At 44.1% G+C, this 23,432-nt stretch overlaps 1 protein-coding gene across 3 annotated transcripts in view; it reads left to right on the forward strand.

The window, feature by feature from the left end:
* Nucleotides 1-23,432, forward strand: part of LOC122791688 (forkhead box protein M1-like) — a 548,676-nt gene that overhangs the window by 351,062 nt on the left and 174,182 nt on the right. For 2 of the 3 annotated variants that reach the window (XM_044059580.1, XM_044059579.1), the window contains exon 4: nucleotides 11,659-11,796. The exons of the other annotated variant lie outside the window; for it this stretch is intronic. In XM_044059580.1, the coding sequence (XP_043915515.1) occupies nucleotides 11,659-11,796 (138 nt within the window). The remainder of the gene's footprint in view (nucleotides 1-11,658; nucleotides 11,797-23,432) is intronic. 3 annotated transcript variants of the gene reach the window in all.

A 23,432-nucleotide genomic window follows, 5' to 3' on the forward strand; every position in this document is an offset into this window, starting at 1 on the left:
ATTCGTGTTTGTGTGTGTGGGACTATCTGCATGCATCTGTGTGTGTCTATCTGCATGCATCTGTGTGTGTGTGAATATCTGTATGTGTATATATATATATATATATAGATATATAGATATATGTATATATTTATAAAATATATACTAATCTGGGCTGTACTCTGGTGGTTTGAATTCCCAAAAACAGTACTATGGTGGTTTGAAGTCCCAGCAACATTGGTAGAATTAGTGCAGGCTATGTACAAGGAACGACTCTTTCAGGTAGAAGTCATTTGGCCTCACAGAGGGGTTCCCAGTGTGAGTTGGTGTGGGCGTCCACCAGGGTTCATCTCTGAACCCACTGCTGTTCATACTGGTGATGGAGTACATTAGCAAGAAGGTCATAGGGACAGATCAACAAAATTTCTTTATGCAGATGATGTGGCATTACAGCGTGGGTCTGAGCTAGAACTTCAGCAAAGGTTAGGAGAATATAATGCAAAACTGAATTGACTTTGAGCGGAACTAAGGACATATAAGACTGTGATGGTATTTTATGTATGTGTCTATAGAGATATATATATATATATATATATATATATATATATATATGTGTGTGTGTGTGTATGTGTGTGTGTATATATATATATATATATATATATATATATATACATACATACTATAGGCTCTGAAGTGACGGAATGCCGAATTAGACATTTCCGAGACCGGTGTGGGCGAACGTACACATTGCCGATTATTTTAACGGCCAAATAACACTATGCCGAAGCACACTAGAGTGGGGAAAGGGAATTTATTTTCCCCACTGTAGTGCGTTCTCTGAGATGGTATATTTAAGTAGGTGGGGTATGGGGGGGTACTGCAAAACATTTCTTTTTAACTACTTACAAATACCAACTCTGAGAACCTACATATATATATATATATATATATATATATATATATATATATATATATATATATATATACACGTGTGTGTGTGTGTGTGTGTGTGTGTGTGTGTGTGTGTGTGTATATATATATATATATATATATATATATATATATATATATATATATATATATATGTATATATATACACTTTTTTATATATATGCACATGCATACATTACATATATATATATATATATATATATATATATATATATATATATATATATATATATGTGTATATATACACACACACACACACACACACACACACACATTCCTAATGCAGATGGAATTGACTGTATTAGGGAGATTTTGTAGGAATATTGTTCTATTTCTGCTAGACTTATTGAAACTGTTTGTCAAATTTTAGAACTTGTTTTGGAAATCAATATCTTTACTCTTAATAAGCAGGTGTACCATCAGGAACAGCCAAAGGCAGTGCTCTAACCATTATGTATGCAAATTTGACTCTTGGTAAATTGGAGAAGACAAATATGTATGGTGAGGCTAATTTATATGCCCCGAATATCCTATTCTATAAACTGTTTTTGGATTATATTTTTTTTTTTGATTTGGCATGGGAATGCCATAGATTTGCAGGGTTTCTTTAGCTATCTAAATGGTACTATTGACGTCTTAAAATTTGTAATGTCGTTTTCTGAAACTTCTTTGAATTTTTTAGATTTTGGGTTACAAATAAGAGTATGGCTTAGAAACATGTTTATATAAGGAGGAGGTGAAAATGAATAAATACTTGCATAAGAATAGTATGCATGCAAAAAAGAACCTTTAGAAGTGTTCTAAAGAGTCTGTATCTGCGAGATAGCAGGTTAAATACTAAACTCGATGTCTTTGAAATGCAGATGCAAGAAATGACTAACAACATTTTAGAAAGGGACTACAATATGAATGAAGTAGAATTGATTAGAAATTATGTTCTACAACTGTGACTTAATGGCTAAACCTTATATCTTAAGTAGTTAACTTCATTTGTGCAGCAGCCTATGGGAATCTGATCCGACTTCGGATCCAAGCCGGCAGTTTTCAACAGCTTAGATCAGAGCTCCAAGCTCCTCCCCTACCCATAATCCCCTGCCAACCCTGACTGACGTCAGATCTAGTTTGCCGCGGTTTAACCAACAGCAGCTCGAGCTTGAGTTCCAGTTTTTTTGTGAGAAAAAATTAACTTTTTCTTTCTGTTTTCTACCCTACTTGGTTGTGAGTGCTTTCAGGTCCCTTTTTGACTAAAATCCTCCATAGCTTAACTTTATATTTTTTGTAATTGACCTCCCCCTTCCCTCGTGGTTCCATTAGGGTTGTGTGTGCGTGTTTGGGGCCTAATGTGTGTGGCTGTCCTCTTTTAATTAAAATGTCTCAGGCCCCAAATTCTATTTTTTCTAAGTGCACCGAGTGTGGCCATAAGCTGTCCCCCGGCAGATGGCCACACTCGGTGCGTGCTGTGCCTTGAGGTTGAGCACCTCTCTTCTGGTTGTTCCATTTGTGCAGCGTTCAACCCCAGGGCACTTAAGGAATGGAGGTCTAAGCTGTTTCTGTCGGGTCTTCTGCCCCCGGATTCGGCTTCTACCTCTGGTCCTTCCGTGGCTCCTGCTGCTGCGACTGCCCTCCTGCTTCCCTCCCCCCGGCCGGGACTTAACCTCCCACCTTAGGCCCGGAGGAGAGGGAGTCTAGGAAAGAGAAAAGGAGGGAGAAACGCCACAAGCGGCGGGCCGAGGCCTCTGCTTCGGCCCCGGATGCAGATTTGGACCGGATGATAAGATTCCTCCAGGCCCAACTGCAGATGGGAGTGCTCCTGCCCCCCCCCCGGGGGGGAGTTCAACCCCCTTCTTTGCCCCGATAGCTCCTTCTCCATCCCGCTTCCCGGGCTCTGAGTCTTCAGAGCCGGGGGTGTGTCGGCACCGATAGTCTCGGATACTTTGGCGCCGACACTTCCCTCGAGTCTGTCGGCTCCATTTTCGTCGGACCTGACCTCTCGGAGCCGAGGGCTGAACTTCGGGGGTATTGGTATGCCTTTGGCTCCGTCCAGGTCGGAGCATGCTGGTCCCTCAGATCCGATCGCTTTGGCACCGGTCCTGATCCGTCCATCGGATCCGAGGTGAGGGTCTACTTTCGGATCCTAGAGAGAGCAGCTCACCCTCGGCGTACGACATGGTGGAGAGGGCTCTGTCGAGAGATTCCAGGCCCCCAGCCCTTGCCACGGCTCCACCCTGCACTCCTTCTCTGTTGGGCCCGACTTCCATCACCCAGCCCCAGGGACAGCCTACTTTGACGTCCCAGGTCGTTCCTTTGGAACAAGACGTTGCTGGTGAGACCTCCTCGGACAGCCCCTCCGAGGAGATTCCTCACAAGCGAAAGTGCAAGAGGAGGCACCTGGACTCCCCTGAGTCCTTGACTGAGGACACAGATTTGGAGGAAGGGGAAGGTTCCCCAAGATCACCCCCCGAAGTTGTCTCTTTTGGTGACATCATGGAGATGCTCAGGTTAGGGGGTGTGGTCTGCCTCAAAGCCTATCTCGGACGAATCCGTGTTCCTAGAGGCGGTTGAAGCAGTCCCGTCTACCTCTTGGGTGTCCCCTCCAGCCGACTCCCTGGTAGATTTGATTGCTACGAGGGCATGGAAGGAGCCGGACACTGTAGAGCCAGTCCCCAAGCGCCTGGGTAAAATTCTTAGCCGCCCCTCCAAGTCCAATTGGTGTAAGGGTCCCCTTGTAGATGCCATGTTGGTGGCGGTGGCCACCAAGAGGGAACTAGCTCAGGAGAGTGCCTCGCCCCCGAGCAAGGAGTCTCGGTCAATGGACCATTTAGGGAAGCAGGTTTTTAAGTTCGGCTACCTTCTCTGTGAGGTCGCTGAACTACATGGCACATGTTCTTCGACTGCAGCAGGACCTTATCAAAGAGTACGCTGCGTCACTGAGTCCATGTTGGCAGAGGACAAACAGTTGCACTCCACCCGGATGGCCACTTTCCGATCTATAGTGATTTCGCGGAATTCTTCAAAATATCTTTCTCTAATGCCCCTTTCGATGGTTCTGCCCTTTTTGGCCAAACCGATACTTTGGTCCAGAGCGAGAAGGACGGGAAGACGTTGTCTGCTGTCTTGAGTCCGCTTCTCTGCTCCACAGAGGTCCTTCTCCAAGAACCAAAAGGGACTGAAGAAGATGTGATTCCGGAAGTCGCAACAGTCCTGTCCCGCTCCGGACTCCCAGCCCTTCCGCAGCAGAGGAGGGCAGGGTGGACGCAGCCCTAGAGGCAGAGGGGGCCCGAGGAACTTTGGATCCAGAGAACCTTTCTCGGACCAACCCACGCAACACCCCTGAGGGGTTGCCCGACTGCTCCACTCTGGAGGCAGTCGGGGGGGCTTTTCTCGGAGCACCTAGCAGCTTGGGAATCCATCACGACAGACCGTTGGGTGCTTCGCATCATATCCAGAGGATATCAGATCCCCTTCTCTCTTTACCCTCACAGCCCCAGATACCTCCCCGATGTCCCACCCGATCAGAGGGAGGCCGCAGCAACAGAAATCCAACAGTTGGTGGAAAAAAGAGCCATCCAACACGTCCCCCCAGACCAGTGCGGCTCTGGTTTTTACTCCAGGTTCTTCTTGGTGCCAAAAAAGGTGGGGGACTTAAGACCAATCCTCGAACTCTCCCCCCTGAACCTATCAGTAAACAAAGAGAAATTCTGCATGGTCACCCTTCAATCCATTCTCCCCCTCTTGCGAGAGAACGACTGGATGTGCTCTATAGACCTCAAGGATGCGTACTACCACATTCTGATGGACAGGCGATCCAGAAGGTTCCTCCGCTTCCGGCTAGGAGCCAGTCATTACCAGTTCAGGGTCCTCCCCTTTGGTCTCACCAGCAGCCCCCAGGGTGTTCACCAAAGTGTTAGCGGCCCACCTGAGGCTCCAGGGAATTCAGGTTTTCCCATACCTGGACGACTGGCTCATGACCTCCCCGACAAGGCATCTACTCTGCGCAGCCAGAAACTACTTTCTTCGTCTAGCTCCCTGGCTGGGGATCACTATCAACATAGATAAGTCATCTCTTGCCCAGTCTCAGACCATAGACTTCATAGGAGCCAGATTAAATACAAACAAGCTCCTAGCCTTTTTGACCACGGACTGGCTACAAATTCTGAGGCTACATGTGCGGGCCATTTATACAATCCCCAGCTCCTCCAGCGGAATTAGTCCTGAGGGCTCTAGGTTCAGTGGCGGCGGCAATCAATCTATTGCCAATGGCGCATTTGAACATGAGGGTCTTACAATGGACCCTCCAAGTCCAGTGGTCCTTTCTTCAATATCCTCTCAGCCATCCCGTTCCCCTCAGTAGGGCTTGCAAGAGGGCCCTCTTATGGTGGCTCCAATCTCCGGACCTCCAGGAAGGACGCCCCTTTTCTATGGCCCCTCCCCTAGCCACGGTGACCACGGACGGCTCCCGCCTCGGGTGGGGGGGGGGCTTTGTTTGGGCAGGACAGTCCAAGGCACTTGGGACCTCACGGAGACTTCATTGCATATCAATGTCCTAGAGATGAGGGCAGTGCTGTTGGCATTGCAAGCACTTTAGGACCTTCTTCCTGTAGGAACGATTGCGATTCAGACTGAGAACATGTCTGTTGTCTGGTACATCAACAAACAAGGAGGAACCGGGTCTTACCCACTCTGTCGAGAGGCCATGAGGGTGTGGAAATGGACGATCTCCACCAACCGTTTTCTCATAGCAATGCAGATTCTGGGGCGGTCCAACATCCTAGCGGACAGACTGTCGCACCATCCTGTTACCATACGAGTGGTCTCTGAATCTCGAGGTAGCGAATCGGATTTTTGCCGAATGGGGTCAACCCTGTTGCTATCTCTTTGCCTCTCCCTCTAACACAAAATGTTACGACTACTTCGCTCTCATCCCCCCCCCCCCGGGGAATCTCCGAGAGACGCTCTGGTGCATGCTTGGCCTCCCGGTCTACTTTATGCTTACCCTCCTCTTCCTCTGATGCTAAAGTTTCTGCAGAAAGCCAGTCGGTTGGGGAGCAGGATAATCCTCATTGCCCCATTCTGGCCTCAAGCCTGCTTCCCTTACCTTTGGTCTCATCTGGTGAATCCTCCTTGGATTCTGGATCCCCTTCTGGATCTAATATCCCACCCCCTAGATCTCCCAGTCCCAAACCTGGACAATCTCAAGCTTACAGCTTGGCTGCTCCAGTTCCACTCATAGCTAGGACTCCCGGTATCTCTTCCCCTGTTAAAGCTATCCTAGTAGCAGCGCACAAGCCTTCTACTAGAAAGATCTATAGTAGCAAATGGAAGCGTTTCTTCATTTGGGCGGAACGTTGAAATTTGGATCCTTTCACAGCTCCTTTGCCCGTTGTATTAGACTTCCTGTCAGGGCTGTTTCATCAGGGGGGATAGCTCCTCCACAGTCATGGTTCAACTAGCAGCTCTCTCTCATTATCACGTGGGAAATGAACTGGACCCTTTGATCACCACAAAATTGTGTAAGACCTTTCTGAAGGGCACCTTTCTGCTCAAACCTTCAGTGAAAGATGTAGTCCCTCCTTGGGATTTAACGCTGGTGCTTCAGGCCTTGACAGCTCCCCCGTTTGAGCTTGCAGCTTCAGTAGATCTTAAATTCTTGTCATGGAAAATGGCCTTTCTTGTCACCATCACCTCGGCTCAAAGGGTCTCTGAACTACAAGCCCTCAGTGTAAAACCCCCATACTTGACTTTTCACAAGGATAGAGTTTACCTCATGACCAATCCCTCTTTTCTTCCCAAGATTGCGTCTGAGTCGAATATTAATCAGGCCATTAACCTACCAGTCTTTTTTCCTAATTACCAAAACAAAGGGGAATACAAATTACACTCACTGGATGTTCATAGACAACTTCGCTTCTACATCCACATGACATCTGGTCATAGGCAATCTGACCAGTTGTTAGTCTCCTTTGCCAAATTTAACTTGGGTAAATCTGTGTCTAAAGTCACGCTGTCTACATGGATTTCACAGTGTATCCTTTTAGCATATGAAAGTTCTGGCAGGCCCACACCTCAGGGAGTCCATGCCCACTCTACTCGAGCTAGAGTCTCTTTGGATGATATTTGCTCGGCAGCCACTTGGGCCTCATCTCAAACCTTTATAAATCACTATAAATTGGACATTATCTCCAGCGGGAGAGCATCCTTTGGCTCTGCAGCGCTCCGGAACATCCTTCCATGAAGGCCGCCCAAGGTTCAGGTCGCTGGGGACTCTGTCCCATAGGTTGTTGCACAAATGAAGTTAACTACTTCAGATTAAGAAGTTATGTACTCACCATAACGTTCCATCTGAGTAGGTAAACTTCATTCGTCAGCAACCATCCCTCCCTCCTGCCCCCTCACCTTCGGATGTTTTTTCATATTCAGGTTTACACGGTGTGTTACCTATTGGATAAACTCGATCTGAGGTCAGTCAGGGTTGGCAGGGGATTATGGGTAGGGGAAGGAGCTTGGATCTCTGATCTAAGCTGTTGAAAACTGCCGGGTCAGATCCGAAGTTGGATCAGATTCCAATAGGTTGCTGACAAATGGTTTACCTACTCAGATGGAACATTTTGGTGAGTACATAACTTATTTTCTCCTCAGGAATTTTAGTTCTGATGATGTGAACTTAGTTTCTCCACAACCTTTAAGATATTTAATGACCTTGTTGCCGCCTCACAGCAAGAGGTTCTGTGGTTCGATCTGGGGTGCCTTCTGTGTGAAGTCTGCATGTCCTCCCTGTGGTCGCTTGGGTTTCCTCTGGGTGCTGTCGTTTCCTCCCACATCCCAAAGACGTGCAGTAGGTGGATTGGACACACTAAATTGGCCTTAGACGCGAGTGTGTGCATGTGTGCGCCTTCTGTGGAAGGTTAGACGCCTGGCTGGCAACTCGATACTGTAAAATTCCACTGGCAATCATGAGCGGACAGGTGATCCGCTGTGGCGACCCCTAACCGGGAAAAGCCAAAAGAAGAGTAAAACGTAGGGCCAGTGAAATTAGTATGTTATCCGAAATAACTGGAATATTCTGAAGGCCATACCTGGCCACGAGAAGTAGCTTCCAGAAAAAACATTATTCAGTTATCGTAACTGTGATAATCTAAAGATGCTCTTATGCTATAAGGATTTTTCCCTATCTGTTCCTGTGTTCAATAGGAAAAGAACTTTTCCCTGTTACATTTGTTCATGTTGCTGTAGTATACATCAGTCAATGGATTTTGTACACCCCGTTAGTGGTAGGAAATACAGGTTCCATTGTACTGCAACATGTAATGCAGCATCTTTTATTTATCTTGCCACATGTAAAATATGCCTACATTTTTATGTTGGAAAATCAATGAGAAGGTTAAAAGATAGGATAATAGAACACAGGTCAGAGATACGCAGGAAGATATTAACTAACTCTCTAGCCCAGCATATAGACTAAAATGATGCTACACACCAGTTTAGCTTTAGAGTTGTACATGTTATATATGTTGTATATACAAATGCAAGATGTGATATAATTCACAATATAGACACAAAGGAATATGAATGGATTATTCGACTAGAAGCAGATAAATATCCAGGTCTTAATAAGCAGGTTACACTAAAATTGTTTCTAAAAGCCAAGAAACAGAGTGAGGAAAAAGTAGTTTTTTGTCATATGTACTTGTTTCATTATATATATATATATATATATATATATATATATATATATATATATATATATATATATATATATATTATTTCTTAATTTGTTTGATATAGGTTCATAGGTTTATACTAGGCTATCTGCCCTAAGGCATTTATAAGCCTAGCCCAAATTTTTGTGGCTTACGCCCCTTATATGAAAAAATACTGTGCCCATTAGTTTGTTGTGCCTCTGTCCAGCAGTGACACAGAGATGATTCGGGTAAACCTACGATCTCCCATCCACAGGTCAAGATTTCTCTTGAACAGAGCCAGCAGTACTCTGCCTCACATGGACCGGGATTTTATTCCACAGCATAGGGAGTCTGAGTGATAAATCTATCCCTCCAGCACGTCCTATTTATATCCGTGCTAAGGTTTAAGTCGCTTGCTCTAGTGGTTTTGGTGGATTTGGATTTTTTGAGGTGGAGCATTTCCATTAATTCCGGGTTGGACATGGCCTTGTATGTCAGGCACATGTCACCTCTGAGCAGACGGTATGCGACTGAATAGAGCTGGAGTTTCTTCAATCTGGCAGCATATGACAGATTTTGGAGTCCCTTTATCCTTTTGGTGAGGAACTTTTGGGGTCTCTCCAATTGCTGCAGATGTCGGGTATATCAAAAATATATCATATCAAAAGATATATACATCTTTTATGGATGATTGTCCTTTTAAGACTAACTGTTGATTTTAATTAAAGCTGTTTGATTGACTGTGTTTATGAGGTGTAATTAGGTTACATTTAAAAAGGCTGTTTTTAAGGGGTTGTATCTAAGACACTGAAGAAGGTTTGTATCTGAAAGCTTTGTCGTTTTATTAAAGCACTTGACAGTGTGGAGTACTACTTATTCTTACTTGGAATTGGACAAAAGACCCAGGAGAAACGTTTTCTACCATTACCTGGATTTACAACAGCACTGGGAGAATGGGCCTTTTCTAAACTTGCTCCCTCTAAAACAAAACAGCAAATATCAGGCAAAAAACACCCTGGGCAAACTCAGAGCTGAACGTTTGCTCCAAGATTCCTGCTGCAACTGCTTCGGATATAATGGCTAAATGATGATTTGCATATGCATAACCACTAAACCCTTAAATTGCACTAATTTCTTTGTTTTTTTAATACTTTTTTTTTCATAGGAGAATCATGACCCATGCAAAAAATGGGATAAATGGGTTGTTGAAGGATGGACTAATACCTATTATGGTTCATTTTTTGTCTAGAACTTTTTCTGTATTTTGATTTTTAACCTTTTGTCTGTAGTTATCCTGTAAAACGTTTATTCTCCTTAAACATTTTGTATCAATATCTGCTCACTCCTTCTGGTCACAGCTGTTATGTGCTGTAATAAACATAAACTGAGATTTCAGTGTTTTTTTTTTTTTAGTAGAACAAGATTCAGTAGTTATTGCTAGAATTAATTTAATTTTGAGATGTTTGCTTAAGATATTTGAGTTACTTTTTATACGACAGTGCTACAAATGTGTTACTTGAACTGTTTCTAAGCCATTTCCTTGCTACTTTGTCAGTTGCTCGTAATTATTTCCATGTGAATTTCTCATTCTAATCGTGAGCTTTAGAATGTTTTTATTCCCAAATTGTTGTACTTTGATTTTTGCTGATAAGTGTATTTATTGGTACTTTTCTTCACTAGATTCTCTAACATATTCTTTCTCATTCAGGCTAGCTTAATCAACAGAACCTGTAGAATCACCAGATAGTTGTAAAATTTATTTTTTATGAAGTAGGAGTAAAGTTTTCTTGACAGCTTGGCCTTTAAAGAGAGTTTGGTCATGTGCCATTTTATACTGCGAGTCAGATGGTAGCTTAAGTGGCGAGTGGAGCTGATCATGTCTATATTTTCATATAAATATTATGGAACTTGAGGAGGGGCAAAGACATTAAAACTAGTTTTACTTACTGCTGAAGTTTGTTGTATTTCTGCCTTGCTGGCAGTAGCACTTTGACATTGAGTCTATATTAGAACACCGAACATTCAAAATGTCGAATGTTCTAATATCGACCCGTTTTCAGCGAACGCTGAAGATATCGAAAAAACAGAAAACTGAATTTTTTCCTAGGGAAAGAATTCAGTTGTCTGTTTCTGTTGCTTCGGTATTTTCATTGCTCTTGTGAAAAGGTACGGGTCTGGTTCAGATAAGTGTGCGATTGTGTGGACGTGTGGGTTAGGGCAGGTTAGGTGAGTTAGGGTGCGGGTCAGGTAATTGTGTGGACGTGAGGGTTAGGGCGGGTTAGGTGAGTTAGGGTTAGGGAGCGGGTGAGGTGACTGTCCGATAGTGACGGACCTTAGATTTAGGGTTTGGGTTAAGGTAAGTGAATAGTTAGTGGTGTATGTATAGTTTAGTGTAGGGTTAGGTGTATATGCGTGGATTGCTGTTTGTTTGGTGTGCCTGTGTTGTGTGTATGTGTTTTGGCACAGCAAATTTTATTTCTCTAGGAAAAAATTTGCTGTTCTGAATGTTTTGTATTTTCGATTGCTAGGGTTTGATATTAGAACACTCGACATTTTGAATGACCGGTGTTCTAATATAGACCCGACATTCATACTGTAAAAGTCTTCCTGTGTGTAACTAACCTTTAAGACATGTACTGTAGAATTTTTGTTGGGTATAAATTTTAATTTGCCACCTTTTATTAGCTTAATTGATGGTGTTAATGTTGTAGTGTATATACAATGAATAAGGGCACCATTCTTGCCAAAGGTGGGCACAAGTGCTTCATAAGACTGTTTGCCATCTACAGATTGAGATGCAATATTTAACTTGCCCATTTCAGCTTCTTTAAAAGTACATATAAGAACAATACAATTTTTGAGCAGTTGTCTTGTGTATGTCACACCAAATAGATTGCACATTCTTAGTATTGTTTTGCACCACTAATTTTAGAAGTGGATTCTCTTCATCTAGAATAACAGATGTATTCACTGTAAATTTCATTGTTACTTTTTATTTTTGAGCTGTTTTACTGCATCCAATCATAGTAATGCAGACTTCTTTCAACAGAACTCCATTCGGCACAATCTCTCGTTGTATGATATATTTGTACGTCACAGAGACAAGAATAGCAAGGTTGCCTACTGGTCAGTTAAACCAAACCCAGATCAGAACAATGGTTCCCTTACACTGAAACCAAGTCCAAGTGTAAGCTATATATTTCACGTTCTTGCTGTTGCATGCTTCTTGCTTGCTTGCTTACCTAACTCTGTTTTTGTGTTTAGCAGGTAACCTTAAATTCTTCCCTTGTAAGAAAATTACATTTTTTTTGTGTTCATTTTTGAATGATTGGCTTACAGAATTTGTAAACTACTTTAAGTGTAGGTCATGTAAGGAGAGAAGTGGGTTGCACTGATTTCTCTACTTGATGCTTACAAAGAAATGTTGGCAATTTACTTTAAAAATATGGTAGTACTATGTTTAACTCTGTTTTGTTATGTTGGGAGATAAAAAGATTACCTGATTTTAATTTCTTTACCAGCAGTCTAAACTTTTTGTTATATAATTGTTCCATTTACTTTACCCATTGCAGAAGATTTATTCTGCTTCTTAATTTTTTTGTGAGGGTGGTTAGCATTTTCTATTACTTAATCAATGGCTGGGTTCATTTCTCCCTACCACCAGTCACATTTTGTTACTTGGACACTACCATATTCAAGTGAATGTCCACTGAAAATGAAGCTCACAGTTGAAGTCCTGGGGCGATGACTCCAAAATAAACAACAAAATTTGACAGTGGAAAAACTGTAACAAACAGATTGTCACCTTTTGAAACAAAATGTGGAAATTGAGTACAGGTAATCCAGGAAGTTTCTGTGTATAGCTTATACCATTTGCAGTACAAATTGAAAGAAACCCGTACTTACCACAGCCTTAGCCAACTTGTAAATAGGCAAATTCAGCGATGTAGAATGTGTGGTTAGTTCAAGTTGTAATAATACTTAAGTAATATCAGTTTCATATCAAATATTTGTAAAGGTAGGTGGGGTAATAATGTGGGTCTGCCTTGTATATTTCTTATATCAGGAAGGAGTTGGTTTCAAAAATTATCTTGTATATGTGCAGCTATGCAGTGGCCAGGCAAGCTTGTACGTTTCCTAAGTAGTTACTGAGCATGCAGTCCAGGAGACCATTAAGGAGTCTAGTCCAAATTCCAAAGCAATGTCTGGTTTAGTGACTCAGTCAGGGTCACAACCATAGGCAAATGAAGGTGTAAAGATTCAAACCATGTATCCTTGGAACAGGAAGCAACTCCTTAAAAAAAAGTTTTTGGCTAACTGAGAAACTGTGAGATGACTGTGACTGTTAACACCACAAAACAAGCTTGGTAATTCTGTTTATGCTTCAAGTTTGATTTGAAGGGAAGAGGATAATTAGTCAAAAGATGAGAGGAAAATGTGCAGTAGGGGGAGGTAATGGCTGGCTGTGATGACACTAGCTTTAAGAATGATTTTGTGATATTCAGTTTGCCAGATGTGGTATTGGTTTTAGGGAGAGTTTTTTGAATGTGAAATGTTGAGCTTGAGCTGTTTACTGAGGGTCACGCTGAATAAGTTGGTTGTATTAGTGTCCTAAGTGGACGAAGAGTAATTTGTGGTGATGAGCGACCCCCCCCCCCCCGAGATGTAAAGTTAGAATCTCATAGATGCTGAGAAATGAAATTCAACAACTGTTGCATGAGATGTTTTGGGAAGAGAAAAGCATATTTAATTCTAGACTACTGGGTGACACTGTGTGTGAGCTTACTTATGAAACTAGTAGGGAGTAAGAGACTCCTTTTTAGTGGCTAGGGGGCCTTTATCTCTGAAATGGGGAAAAATGCTTAATTCTTTTTGCTGCAATTTTGCCCAGGTGACTGTTTCTCTAAAGAGACTTTGAGGCTCATGAGATGTTCTACATATAGGGTAGTCTAGCCTGTACACACAGACACAGACACCTGATTTTCTGTCTGGAAAAGCATCAGGAGGAGCCTTGTGCCAGCCTTTCCAGAAGAATGCGAGTCCCTCACCAGTCATTTTGTAAGTGAAGTCCTGGTTGATCTCTACTGGACAGCATAGGTCCCAGAGATCACACCGTTATCTCACAAATAAAGTTAAGCTCTGGTCAGGAGTAGCACATGAATGTCCCATCTGCCGTATTGGTGCTTGGAGTCCTCAACTGTCTTGTCTGTCGAAATTTCCTTCCTCCCCTATAGATCAGACCTTAGAAATGCTTGCTGATTTGGTCCTGGAGGATGTGGTCAAGAGACTGTCCACAGTTTCTAAAGTAGTATACTTTGTGGGCTGTTGTGAGTTTAGACGCTGAAGGTAACAGGCTTAGGGTGTACCTGTGCAGGATGATGTGACTGAGACTGTTGTTCCTAGTGGTGAAGCTCAAAAACACCACTCTGGTTATCCTGTTTTTTTAGAAGTTTTCATTGAGCAGGTCTCACAAGATCTTGTGTATGACCATTTTGAGGAAGAGGTATTCTTTCCTCATAGTGATTGAACATTTGTGGTCTCGCACTGTTGTCCCTTTCTCTTCGAGTCCTAGTTATCCCCAGAAGTGAATGAATATCTCTGTCACACCTTGATGAAAGCACTTGACCATTATGTGCATGTGCTCCTTGCTGTGCCAGCAAAGTTGCCCAAGAGACCAACACACTCGGTCATCACCAATGACCAATGTATTGTGAAACTGGTCACATGTTTTAGAGCTCTTGTCTCTTCCCCATGAAAGCTTTTCATTAAGCAAATCATCTTTTGAGTAGCTGTATGGATAGGTCTAGGTTTCACTGCTGAACTGAGTCATCGTAGCTGTTCCTCATTCTGAGCAGTGAAGGGTTCTTCTGTTACCTGTTTCTAGATGTTCTTCGTGTTTCACTGTTGCAGTCATTACATTTGGTTTATCTGCTTGCAGATAGCTCTCAGTCGGCCTGATTAACAAATTCTTGGGCCCTGCTTCGGTTGCTCTCTCTTCTTCTGAGATGTCAGGTCATCAGGGATATTAAACATGCAGCCGACGTCATTACATCAGTCTTTCTTGCCATGCAGTGCCCGAAGCAAAAGCAGTTCGCAAGTGACAGCCGTCTGACTCCTGAAATTTTCGTTTTCGAGTTTCAGAACCAAAGTCTTCTACTAAAAGCCAAGTACCCCGTTGGGGAAACTTTTTCTTGCTCTAAACCGATGTCAGTAAAAGTAAATAATTGCATTTCTTGTGGAAAGCAAGTACCTCCATAAAGATTTTAATTCGTACTGTATTCCTTGCCTAGACCCTGACTACGACGTACCTCGCTGTCTGTTTTGTGCCTTGTTTAAACCACAAACTATCCATCGGTATATTTGCGCTTCTAAATTTTTTGGTGCTCGGTTCAATTATCCTGATATGTCTTCGTAAGCCATCTTACTACCGATATTCCGAAAAAACGCAAAGATAAAGACAGAGACAGGCCACCCAGTTTGCCGGTACTCAGTGAGGTGCTTTTGCAGCCCCTGATACCCGCTACTTCAGATTCGCAGGCCTCTACTGAGACCCATTCGGAGTCCGGTATGCCTTGAGATGCTTCAGCTGTGGAACTTGTGGATGTCTCTAGCTTGGATGGGTCCGGAGCCGCTGTTCAGGCATCGGCTTCTGAGGGTGTATTCAGGCCTACTGACTTGCATATTAAACCGGCGCCATCTTCTTCAAGGCCTAACACTCGAACCATGCCTAGAAAATAGGCTCCCAGACCGCATGGTCAGGCCTCTATGCCTAAAGAACAAATAAGAATGACTGAAGACCTTATTACTTAAATTAGGGGAAGCCAACCTTCCCCCTCTGAGACCTAGGCTGAGTTTGCTTATGATGTTCATCGTGTTTCACTGTTGCAGTCCTCACTGCAGGGTTCTTCCTGCCGGCAGGCAGCCCTCGGTTGGCCAAAATCCCAAAGTCTGGGTCCAGCGTCGGCTGTTCTCCAGTCTTTCTTGCCATGCGGTGGAAGCAGTTCGCAAGTGCCGGTCGGCTGACTTCTGATATTTTTTCGTGCTTCAGACCGAAGACTGACTTCTTCTTCTCAAAGCTAAGTACCCCATTGGGGAAACTTTTCTTGCTCCAGTCCGATGTCAGAAAAAGTTAATAATTGTATTTCTTGTGGGAAGCAAATACCTCATAAGGATTTCCACTCTTACTGTATTCCTTGTTTAGGCCCTGACCACAATGTAGCTAGTTGTCGGTTTTGTGCTAGATTTAACCAACGTACTATTAAGCGGAGGAACGATTTTGCTTTTCACTACTTTGGCAGGCGATTTAATTATAATATGTCGGACACGCTTCCGGCTACCAGAGTTCACAAATGACGCAAGGATAAGGACAGGCCTCCGAGGTCCAAATCAGACGACTGTTTTCAAGCAGAGCTAGCTACTGGTTCGGCCGTCAGTGAGGCACTTTTGCAGCCCCTGTCGTTGGCCATTTCAGAACTGATTGCCGAAACGGACTCCCACGAGGAGCCAACTAGGCCTTTGAGTACTCCAGCTGCAGGACCTTCGGACAAAGCTCCCTTGGATGAGTCCGGAGCCACTGTGCAGGTACCGGCTTCCGAGGGGGTTTTCAGGCCTACACATCTTGGCAAAGCCAAAGACAAAGGCGAAGACTCCTAAATCAATGACTCCAACTCAGGCCTCTTCTGATCCGGGACCCAAATCTCAGAAACAGCTGCTTAAAATGGCGGAGGACTTACTAACCATGATTAGGGGTTCACATCCCCCTCCAGACTAACCATGATTAGGGGTTCACATCCCCCTCCAGACAAAAGGCCAAGGCAAGAATTGGATTATGAATCCTCTGATCAGGCCTCTATTTCTTCAGTGTCTTCCTCTGAACAGGGATATACTTTCCCTCCTTATGAGGATTCTGATGCTGAGGAATCCATTCCATCAGCTTCTCCCCCTGAGGATTTTTCTTTTGGGGAAACGTTACATGACATGAGGGAACATTTTCACTGGGAAGGACAGGAGTACTCTGAATCTAAGAGAAGGCTTAGGGATTTCCTTCTTCTTCCCCAACATAGACCCCTGGCTATTCCTCCTATTTTGGATATTGTGGATGATGCCTTTTCTGAGGCTAATTTAACTCCTGACTCCTTTCCTCCAGCCCCTTCTAAGCCCGACAGATATTACAGGGTCCCTGACTCCCACCAGTTCCTTTACAAAAATCCTGCTGCTGATCCAGAAACCATTTCTCAGGTCCTAAGGGTGTTAAGGCCGCCTCTGCTAAAAACCCTATTCAGTCAGATAAGGATTCTAGAGCTTTGGAGAGATGGGGCAAAAAAGTGTATGCTTCTGCTACTTTAGCTATTAGGGCTTTAAATTGTCAATTTCATATGCTAAAATATCAGCAATTTCTGCTGTCTGTTATGAAACAAAAGCTAGGTACCATTTCTGCATGTGCAGATGATAAGGAATTACACGATTTGATGCATGCTACTGAGCAAGTGGGGAAGCATGGCTTACACTGTGGTTTTGATGCCTTGGAGGCTTCATGCAGGGTGGCTGCCACTGGCACTATCATTAGAAGGCATGCTTGGTTAAAGGAACAAAACTTACCTGATCAAGTGAAAGCAAAGTTACTGGATGCTCCTGTTCAGCATAATATTTTGTTTGGGTCTAAGGCTGAAGAGGTGATTAAAGAAAATGGAGGATAAGGCAAAATCCATGCAAACTGTTAAGGATTTCTTACAAGTTCAGCCTCCAAGATTTAGCAGAAATTGGCCAACTAAAAATTGGTCCTTTCCCAGCTCAGACAGGCCTCAGAGGGGTAGATATAGGCGCTCCAGAGGAAGGGCCCAAGCACAGACCTCTTACAGACCTAGACAGTGGAGTGCTTCCACCCCCAGGGGTGGAGAGGACAGACCTCAGTCTTATAGAAAACAGTCTCAATGACTCCCCCTGCATGGCTCCAGGAACCTCTCACCTGGAAGCCCCTCTAGGAGGAAAACTCTCTTTTTCAACAAAATTGGACTTGCATAACCCAAGACAAGTGGGTTCTGGATGTAGTTTCAAGAGGTTACAAATTCCACTTTCATACCTTGCCAAAACCAAACGGATGGCCAGACCTACCAAAACACCAATGGGCAGAGGCATTAAACCAGGTGGGATCCCTCATGGCTATGAGGGCCATAGAACTGGTTCCACAATCAGAGACGGGGCAAGGCTTTTACTCGAGGCTCTTTCTAGTTCCCAGAAAACAAAATTCATGGAGACCCATCCTGGATCTGTCAGTCTTAAATACTTTCCTGGAGATACCAAAGAAGATGCTTACTCTGCAGCAGCTCCTGCCAATGTTGAGCAAAAATGCATGGATGGTGACATTGGATTTAAAGGAGGCTTACCTACACATCCCTATCAGACAGGAGTGCAGAAAATACCTCCGGTTCAAGGCCGGCTCAAAACATTACCAATTCTCTGTGCTGCCCTTTGGCTTGTCTACTGCACCCAGGGTCTTCACCAAGTGCCTGGCACCAGTAGTGGCTTATTGCAGACTCAAGGGAATTCAAATGTACCCTTAACTGGACGACTGCCTTATTCAAGCAGACAGCAAGGATGTCTTACTCCAGCACCTGGAATTTGTTCAAAATCTACTCAAGTACCTGGGATTCACTGTGAACATGGTCAAATTTGACACCCACACAACAGATAACTTGTCTGGGTGCTCTTCTAAACACAACAACCCAGATGGCATTCCTGACATCTGAAAAACAACTACAGCTGGCTTCAACTTTCAAAACCTTGGCGTTAATGTTTCAGCTAACTGCAAGGAAATTCCTGCAGGCTTTTGATTACATGGCCTCCTGCATCCTTCTCATACCATATGCAAGACTACATATGAGAAAAATACAATGGTACCTAAAATGTGTATGGTCCCAGCATTGCCACAGCCTAGACACACAGATTGCTGTCTTGCCTTGCCTACAAAAGGAATTCCATTGGTGGACCATGGCATGTCTTCACAACAAAGGGAAAGCCTTCTGTCTGCCTCCAGCCACCCAAGTGTTGACCACGGACACCTCGGATTACACATGGGAAGCCCACTTGCAGAGGAAAGGCCTGCAAGGTTTTTGGACAGAGGATCAGAAACACCTGCATATCAATTTAAGAGATGTTAGCTGTACAGAATCCCCTCTTGGCTTTCAGGGATCTTCTACAGCCAGGACAACTACTGATATGGACAGACAACACCACAGTTATGTGGTACATAAGCAAGGGGGTTCACACTCCTACCCCTTTGCAGACTAGCCATGACTCTATGGAACACAGCTCTAGCTTGCAAAGCGGATCTACAAGCTCAGTTCCTGCCAGGGAAACAAAATATTCTGGCAGACAGCCTGAGCAGGAACCTGTCAGACCCACACGAGTGGATGTCAGACACCCAAATATTCAAGATGATTACAGAAGCCTGGGGCTGCCCGGACATAGATCTATTTGCATCCCCCCTCAACCACCAGTTACAGATTTTTTGCACAAGGACATTTCACAAACTAGCATGGAAAGTGGATGCTCTCTCATTCAGTTGGAGGAATCTCTGTGGGTATGCCTTTCCTCCACTACCTCTTCTTCCACGGGTGTTATTAAAGATCAAGCAGGACAAACCCAAAATGATTTTACTGGCCCCAAATTGGCCTCGTCAATTTTGGTACTAAACACTGATGAATCTATCCCAGGAGCCTCCTTGGATTTTACCTCAGATTCCAAATCTTTTGTCCCAACACCAGGGCCAGGTTCTGCACTCTCATATCAAAACTCGCAGTCTGGCGTATTCAGGGTCTATGATTAATCCTAACCTTCCCAAACAGGTCATGGATGTCATCTTAGAAGCCAAACGGCCTAGCACTAGAAAATCTTATGCAGGTAAATGGAAGAGATTTTGCACCTGGATGCATGCTCATGATTCGGATCCTCTCATTCCTAATATCCTATTGATTTTACATTACCTGACAGACATGCTACATAAGGGTTTATCCTTCTCCTCTATAAAAATACATGCCTCAGCTATCTCTGCACATTACAATATAGATCCTCCAATCTTCACATCCACTTCTGAAACAATATCTCGGAGGAGCAAAGAATTTAAGGCCCCCTAGGACACCACCCATACCTGCCTGGGACCTCAACTATGTTCTGGAAAAACTCACTCTGCCTCCTTTTGAGCCTGCTGCCACATCTGATATTAAGTATTTATCATGGAAGACAGCCATCCTAAAGGCTTTGACTTCATCCAGGAGAGTCTCTGAGTTACAAGCACTCATGGCTGTGGAACCTTATATTATTTTTCATCAAGACAGGGTGTCTTTAAGGACTAATCCTACTTTCATGCCTAAAGTGGTTTCCAAAGTGGCTTTAACTCAAACTATTCACCTGCCAACTTTTTTCACTAATCCACAAAATAAGGGGGAAAGGATCTTGCATTCCTTGGATGTACACAGGCAACTTCGGTTTTACCTGGACAGAACCAAGGATATCAGGAAAACAGAGCAACTGTTTGATGTTCTTCATCTCACATTGCTGCAGTCCTTACACTTGGGTAGTCCGCTGTCCTCGGTCGGCCCGAATATCAAAGTATAAGGCTGACGTCGGGTCAAGCGCATGACTGACATCAGGACGCCAGGGTACAAATGCGCATGACCGGCGCCATATCCTCAGTCTTTTTGCCGCATGGTCCGATGCAGAAGCAGCGTTGCAAGTGCTGCCTTAAATTTCTAAAATTTCAAGTTTCAGACCGAATCAAAGTTGGCTAAGTACCCGTTGGGAATATTTTTTTTTTTTCTTGCCTCAGTGGTTTACGGATGTCAGAAAAAGTGAATAATTGTATTTCTTGTAAACAGATACGCATAGAGACTACCATACTTTGTGTATTCCTTGTTTAGGGCTGAGCACGACGTTGTTGGTGTCGCTCTGTGCTAGATCGTTAATAAGCACTATTAAGAGGAGATTAGATTGTGCCAGGTAGTCTCCCGAAGCGGGTGCATTATAAAATTGCCGGGGGATGCTAGTCCGCCCTTCAAGAAGTGCAAGGACAAAGCTGTTAAACCTAGACTAGAGGAACCATCAAGTACGGACGCCGGTTCTTTAGAGGTGTCGGGGTGGGTGGTTCCACCGAGGTTTCTTTGAGTTCCCAGGGAGACTTTGTTGTTGCAGGATGTGGCCTCTCAGGAGGCAGGCCAGGCTGATGGGGCTTCTCAGGTTACTATACTCCCTCCCTGCCTAGGGTGGTTAGGCCTCTCCTTCTGTTTCCAAGGCTTCTCCCAGGGCAGGCCAGGTTTAGCTTCAGTTGGTGTTACCCCTAGTTCTTCAGGAACTGTGCCCAAGAAGCATATGCTTAAAATGGCAGAAGATTTGATTACTTTGGTTAGGGTTCCCTCCTGATAAGAGACCTAGGGTGGAGCCTGAGCTAGGGAGTTTTGAGCAGGCTTCAGATGTTTCAGAGTCTTGGCTGAAGACTTGCAGGAGTACTCTCCTTATTCTGATGTGGATGATTCTACTCCTTCTGCTTCTCCTCCTGAGGATTTTTCTTTTTCAGAAACTCTTCATTCTATGAGGGAGCATTTTAAGTGGGAAGGTCAGGACTTCTCTGATTCCAGGAAAAGGCTTAGGGAATTTTTGTTTTACCCCAGCATAGGCCTTTGGCTATACCTCCTGTTTTGGATGTAGTGGAAGATGTTTTACAGAGGCTTCTCTTAATCCTGATTCTTGCCTCCTGAAACCGGATAGGTATTACAGGGTGCCTGAAGCTCATAAGTTTCTTTTAAGAGTCCTAGGGCAGACCCAGAAACAAGAATCCGGTTCCTGCAGACAGAGGCCAGGGCCTTGGATAGATGGGGAAAGAAAGTTTATACTTCTTCCACTCTTGCTATGTCGCCTTTGATTTGCCAGTTTCACATGTTGAATTACCAAAACTATCTCCTTTCACATTGAAGTCTAAGGTTGATGCTCTGGCAGAAGGTATTGATTGTAAAGAGTTGCAAGATTTAGTACATGTTTCTGAACAGGTGGGTAAGCATTTTTTGCAATGTGGTTTTGATGCTGTACAGGCCTCGTCCTAGGTGGCTGCCACTGGGTCAGTTCTTACGCCTGGCTGAGGGATCAAAATTTATCTGAACATGTTAAAACAAGGATTTTAGATGCTCCTTTACAATCTGGCGTGTTGTTTGGTCCTCCTGTTGAGGCAGTTTTAAAGAAAATGGAAGACAAGGCTAAGTCTATGCAGACTGTTAAAGATTTTTGCAGGTCCAGCCTCCAAAGTTTAGTAGAAATTGGCCTACTAAGGGGTGGACGTATCCTTCTTATGATTCCCAGTCTAGGGGTAGATCTAGACGTGGTAGGGGCAGAGCTCAGGGCTCTTTCAGGCCTAGAACAGGAGTTCTCCTGCACAGTCTTGGTGAAACAGACCCAATGACCTATTTCAGCTGCCAGAGCCTTCTGGCAGCACCTTTGGGAGGAAGGTTGGCACTTTTCAAAGAAAATTGGAGTTTAATTACCCAAGACAAATGGGTATTGGATATCATACACCACGGTTACAGGTTTTATTTCCATACCTTGCCTCCTTTCAAAGGCATGCCAGACGTTCCTCCTCAACAAAGAATAGAGGCTCACAAGCAAGTTTCTCTGTTACTCCAAATAGGGCCCATGCCCGTCCCTATGCCAGAAGTGGGCCTAGGATTTTATTCTCGCCTGTTCCTAGTACCAAAGAAGGGGAACACGTGGAGACCAATTTTGGATTTATCTACCCTCAACACTTATCTGGACATTCCCAAGTTCAAAATGTTGACGTTACAGCAGCTTTTACCTCTGCTGGGCAAAGATCATTGGATGGTAACTTTGGATCTCAAGGAGGCTTACCTTCATGTTGCTATCAGACTAAGTTGCGAGTAATCTGCGTTTCGAGCTGGGACTTCTCACTATCAGTTCTCTGCATTGCCCTTTGGCTTATCTACTGCGCCCAGAGTGTTCACGAAAGTTCTGGCTCCAGTGATAGCTTTCTTCAGGCTAAAGGAATACAGATCTATCCTTATTTGGACGACTGCCTGATTCTGGCTCAAGGAAGGAAGAGCTTCTTCATCATTTGGAATATGTGATAGCAGTGCTAAGATGCCTGGGGTATTCTGTGAACGAAATAAAGTCCAGTCTAGTACCCTCTCAGGACATGTGCTTTCTGGGTGTGAGACTGAATACAGCATCCCAGATGGCCTTTTAACCCCGGACAAACAAAAGAGTCTATCCCTTTACTTCCATCAACTATCTCATCAGTCCGGGCTGACTGCAAGGACAGTCCTTCCCTTAGGGTTCATGGCATCTTGTATTCTGGTGCTTCCCAATGCCAAACTGCATATGAGGAAGCTACAATGGTATCTCAAAAATGTATGGACACAGCACTGCCAGGATCTGGACACTGTCATTCAGATAATACCTTGCATTCAAAAGGAATTTTTGTGGTGGGCTCAGGAATGTCACCTAAACAAGGGACTCTCTGGATTTTAACGACAGATGCCTCAGACAAAGCTTGGGGAGCTCATCTAAATGGAAAGTGGATACAAGACAAGTGGCCTGCCAGACTGCAACATCTACATATCAACATGAAGGAGATGTTAGCAGTCCAGTTTGCATTAATAGCTTTCAAGGAATTACTTCTTCCAGGGCAGGTGTTGATTCTAACAGACAACACAACTGTCATGTGGTACATCAACCTCTATGCAGGCAAGCAATGATTTTGTGGGAGACTGCTCTCGGTTTACAGCTCAATCTTCAGGCAAGGTTTCTGCCAGGAGCACAGAACTC

Source organism: Protopterus annectens, chromosome 17.part0 (assembly GCF_019279795.1).
Source record: "Protopterus annectens isolate FY-2018-M chromosome 17.part0, PAN1.0, whole genome shotgun sequence".
Classification (NCBI taxonomy): domain Eukaryota; kingdom Metazoa; phylum Chordata; order Ceratodontiformes; family Protopteridae; genus Protopterus; species Protopterus annectens.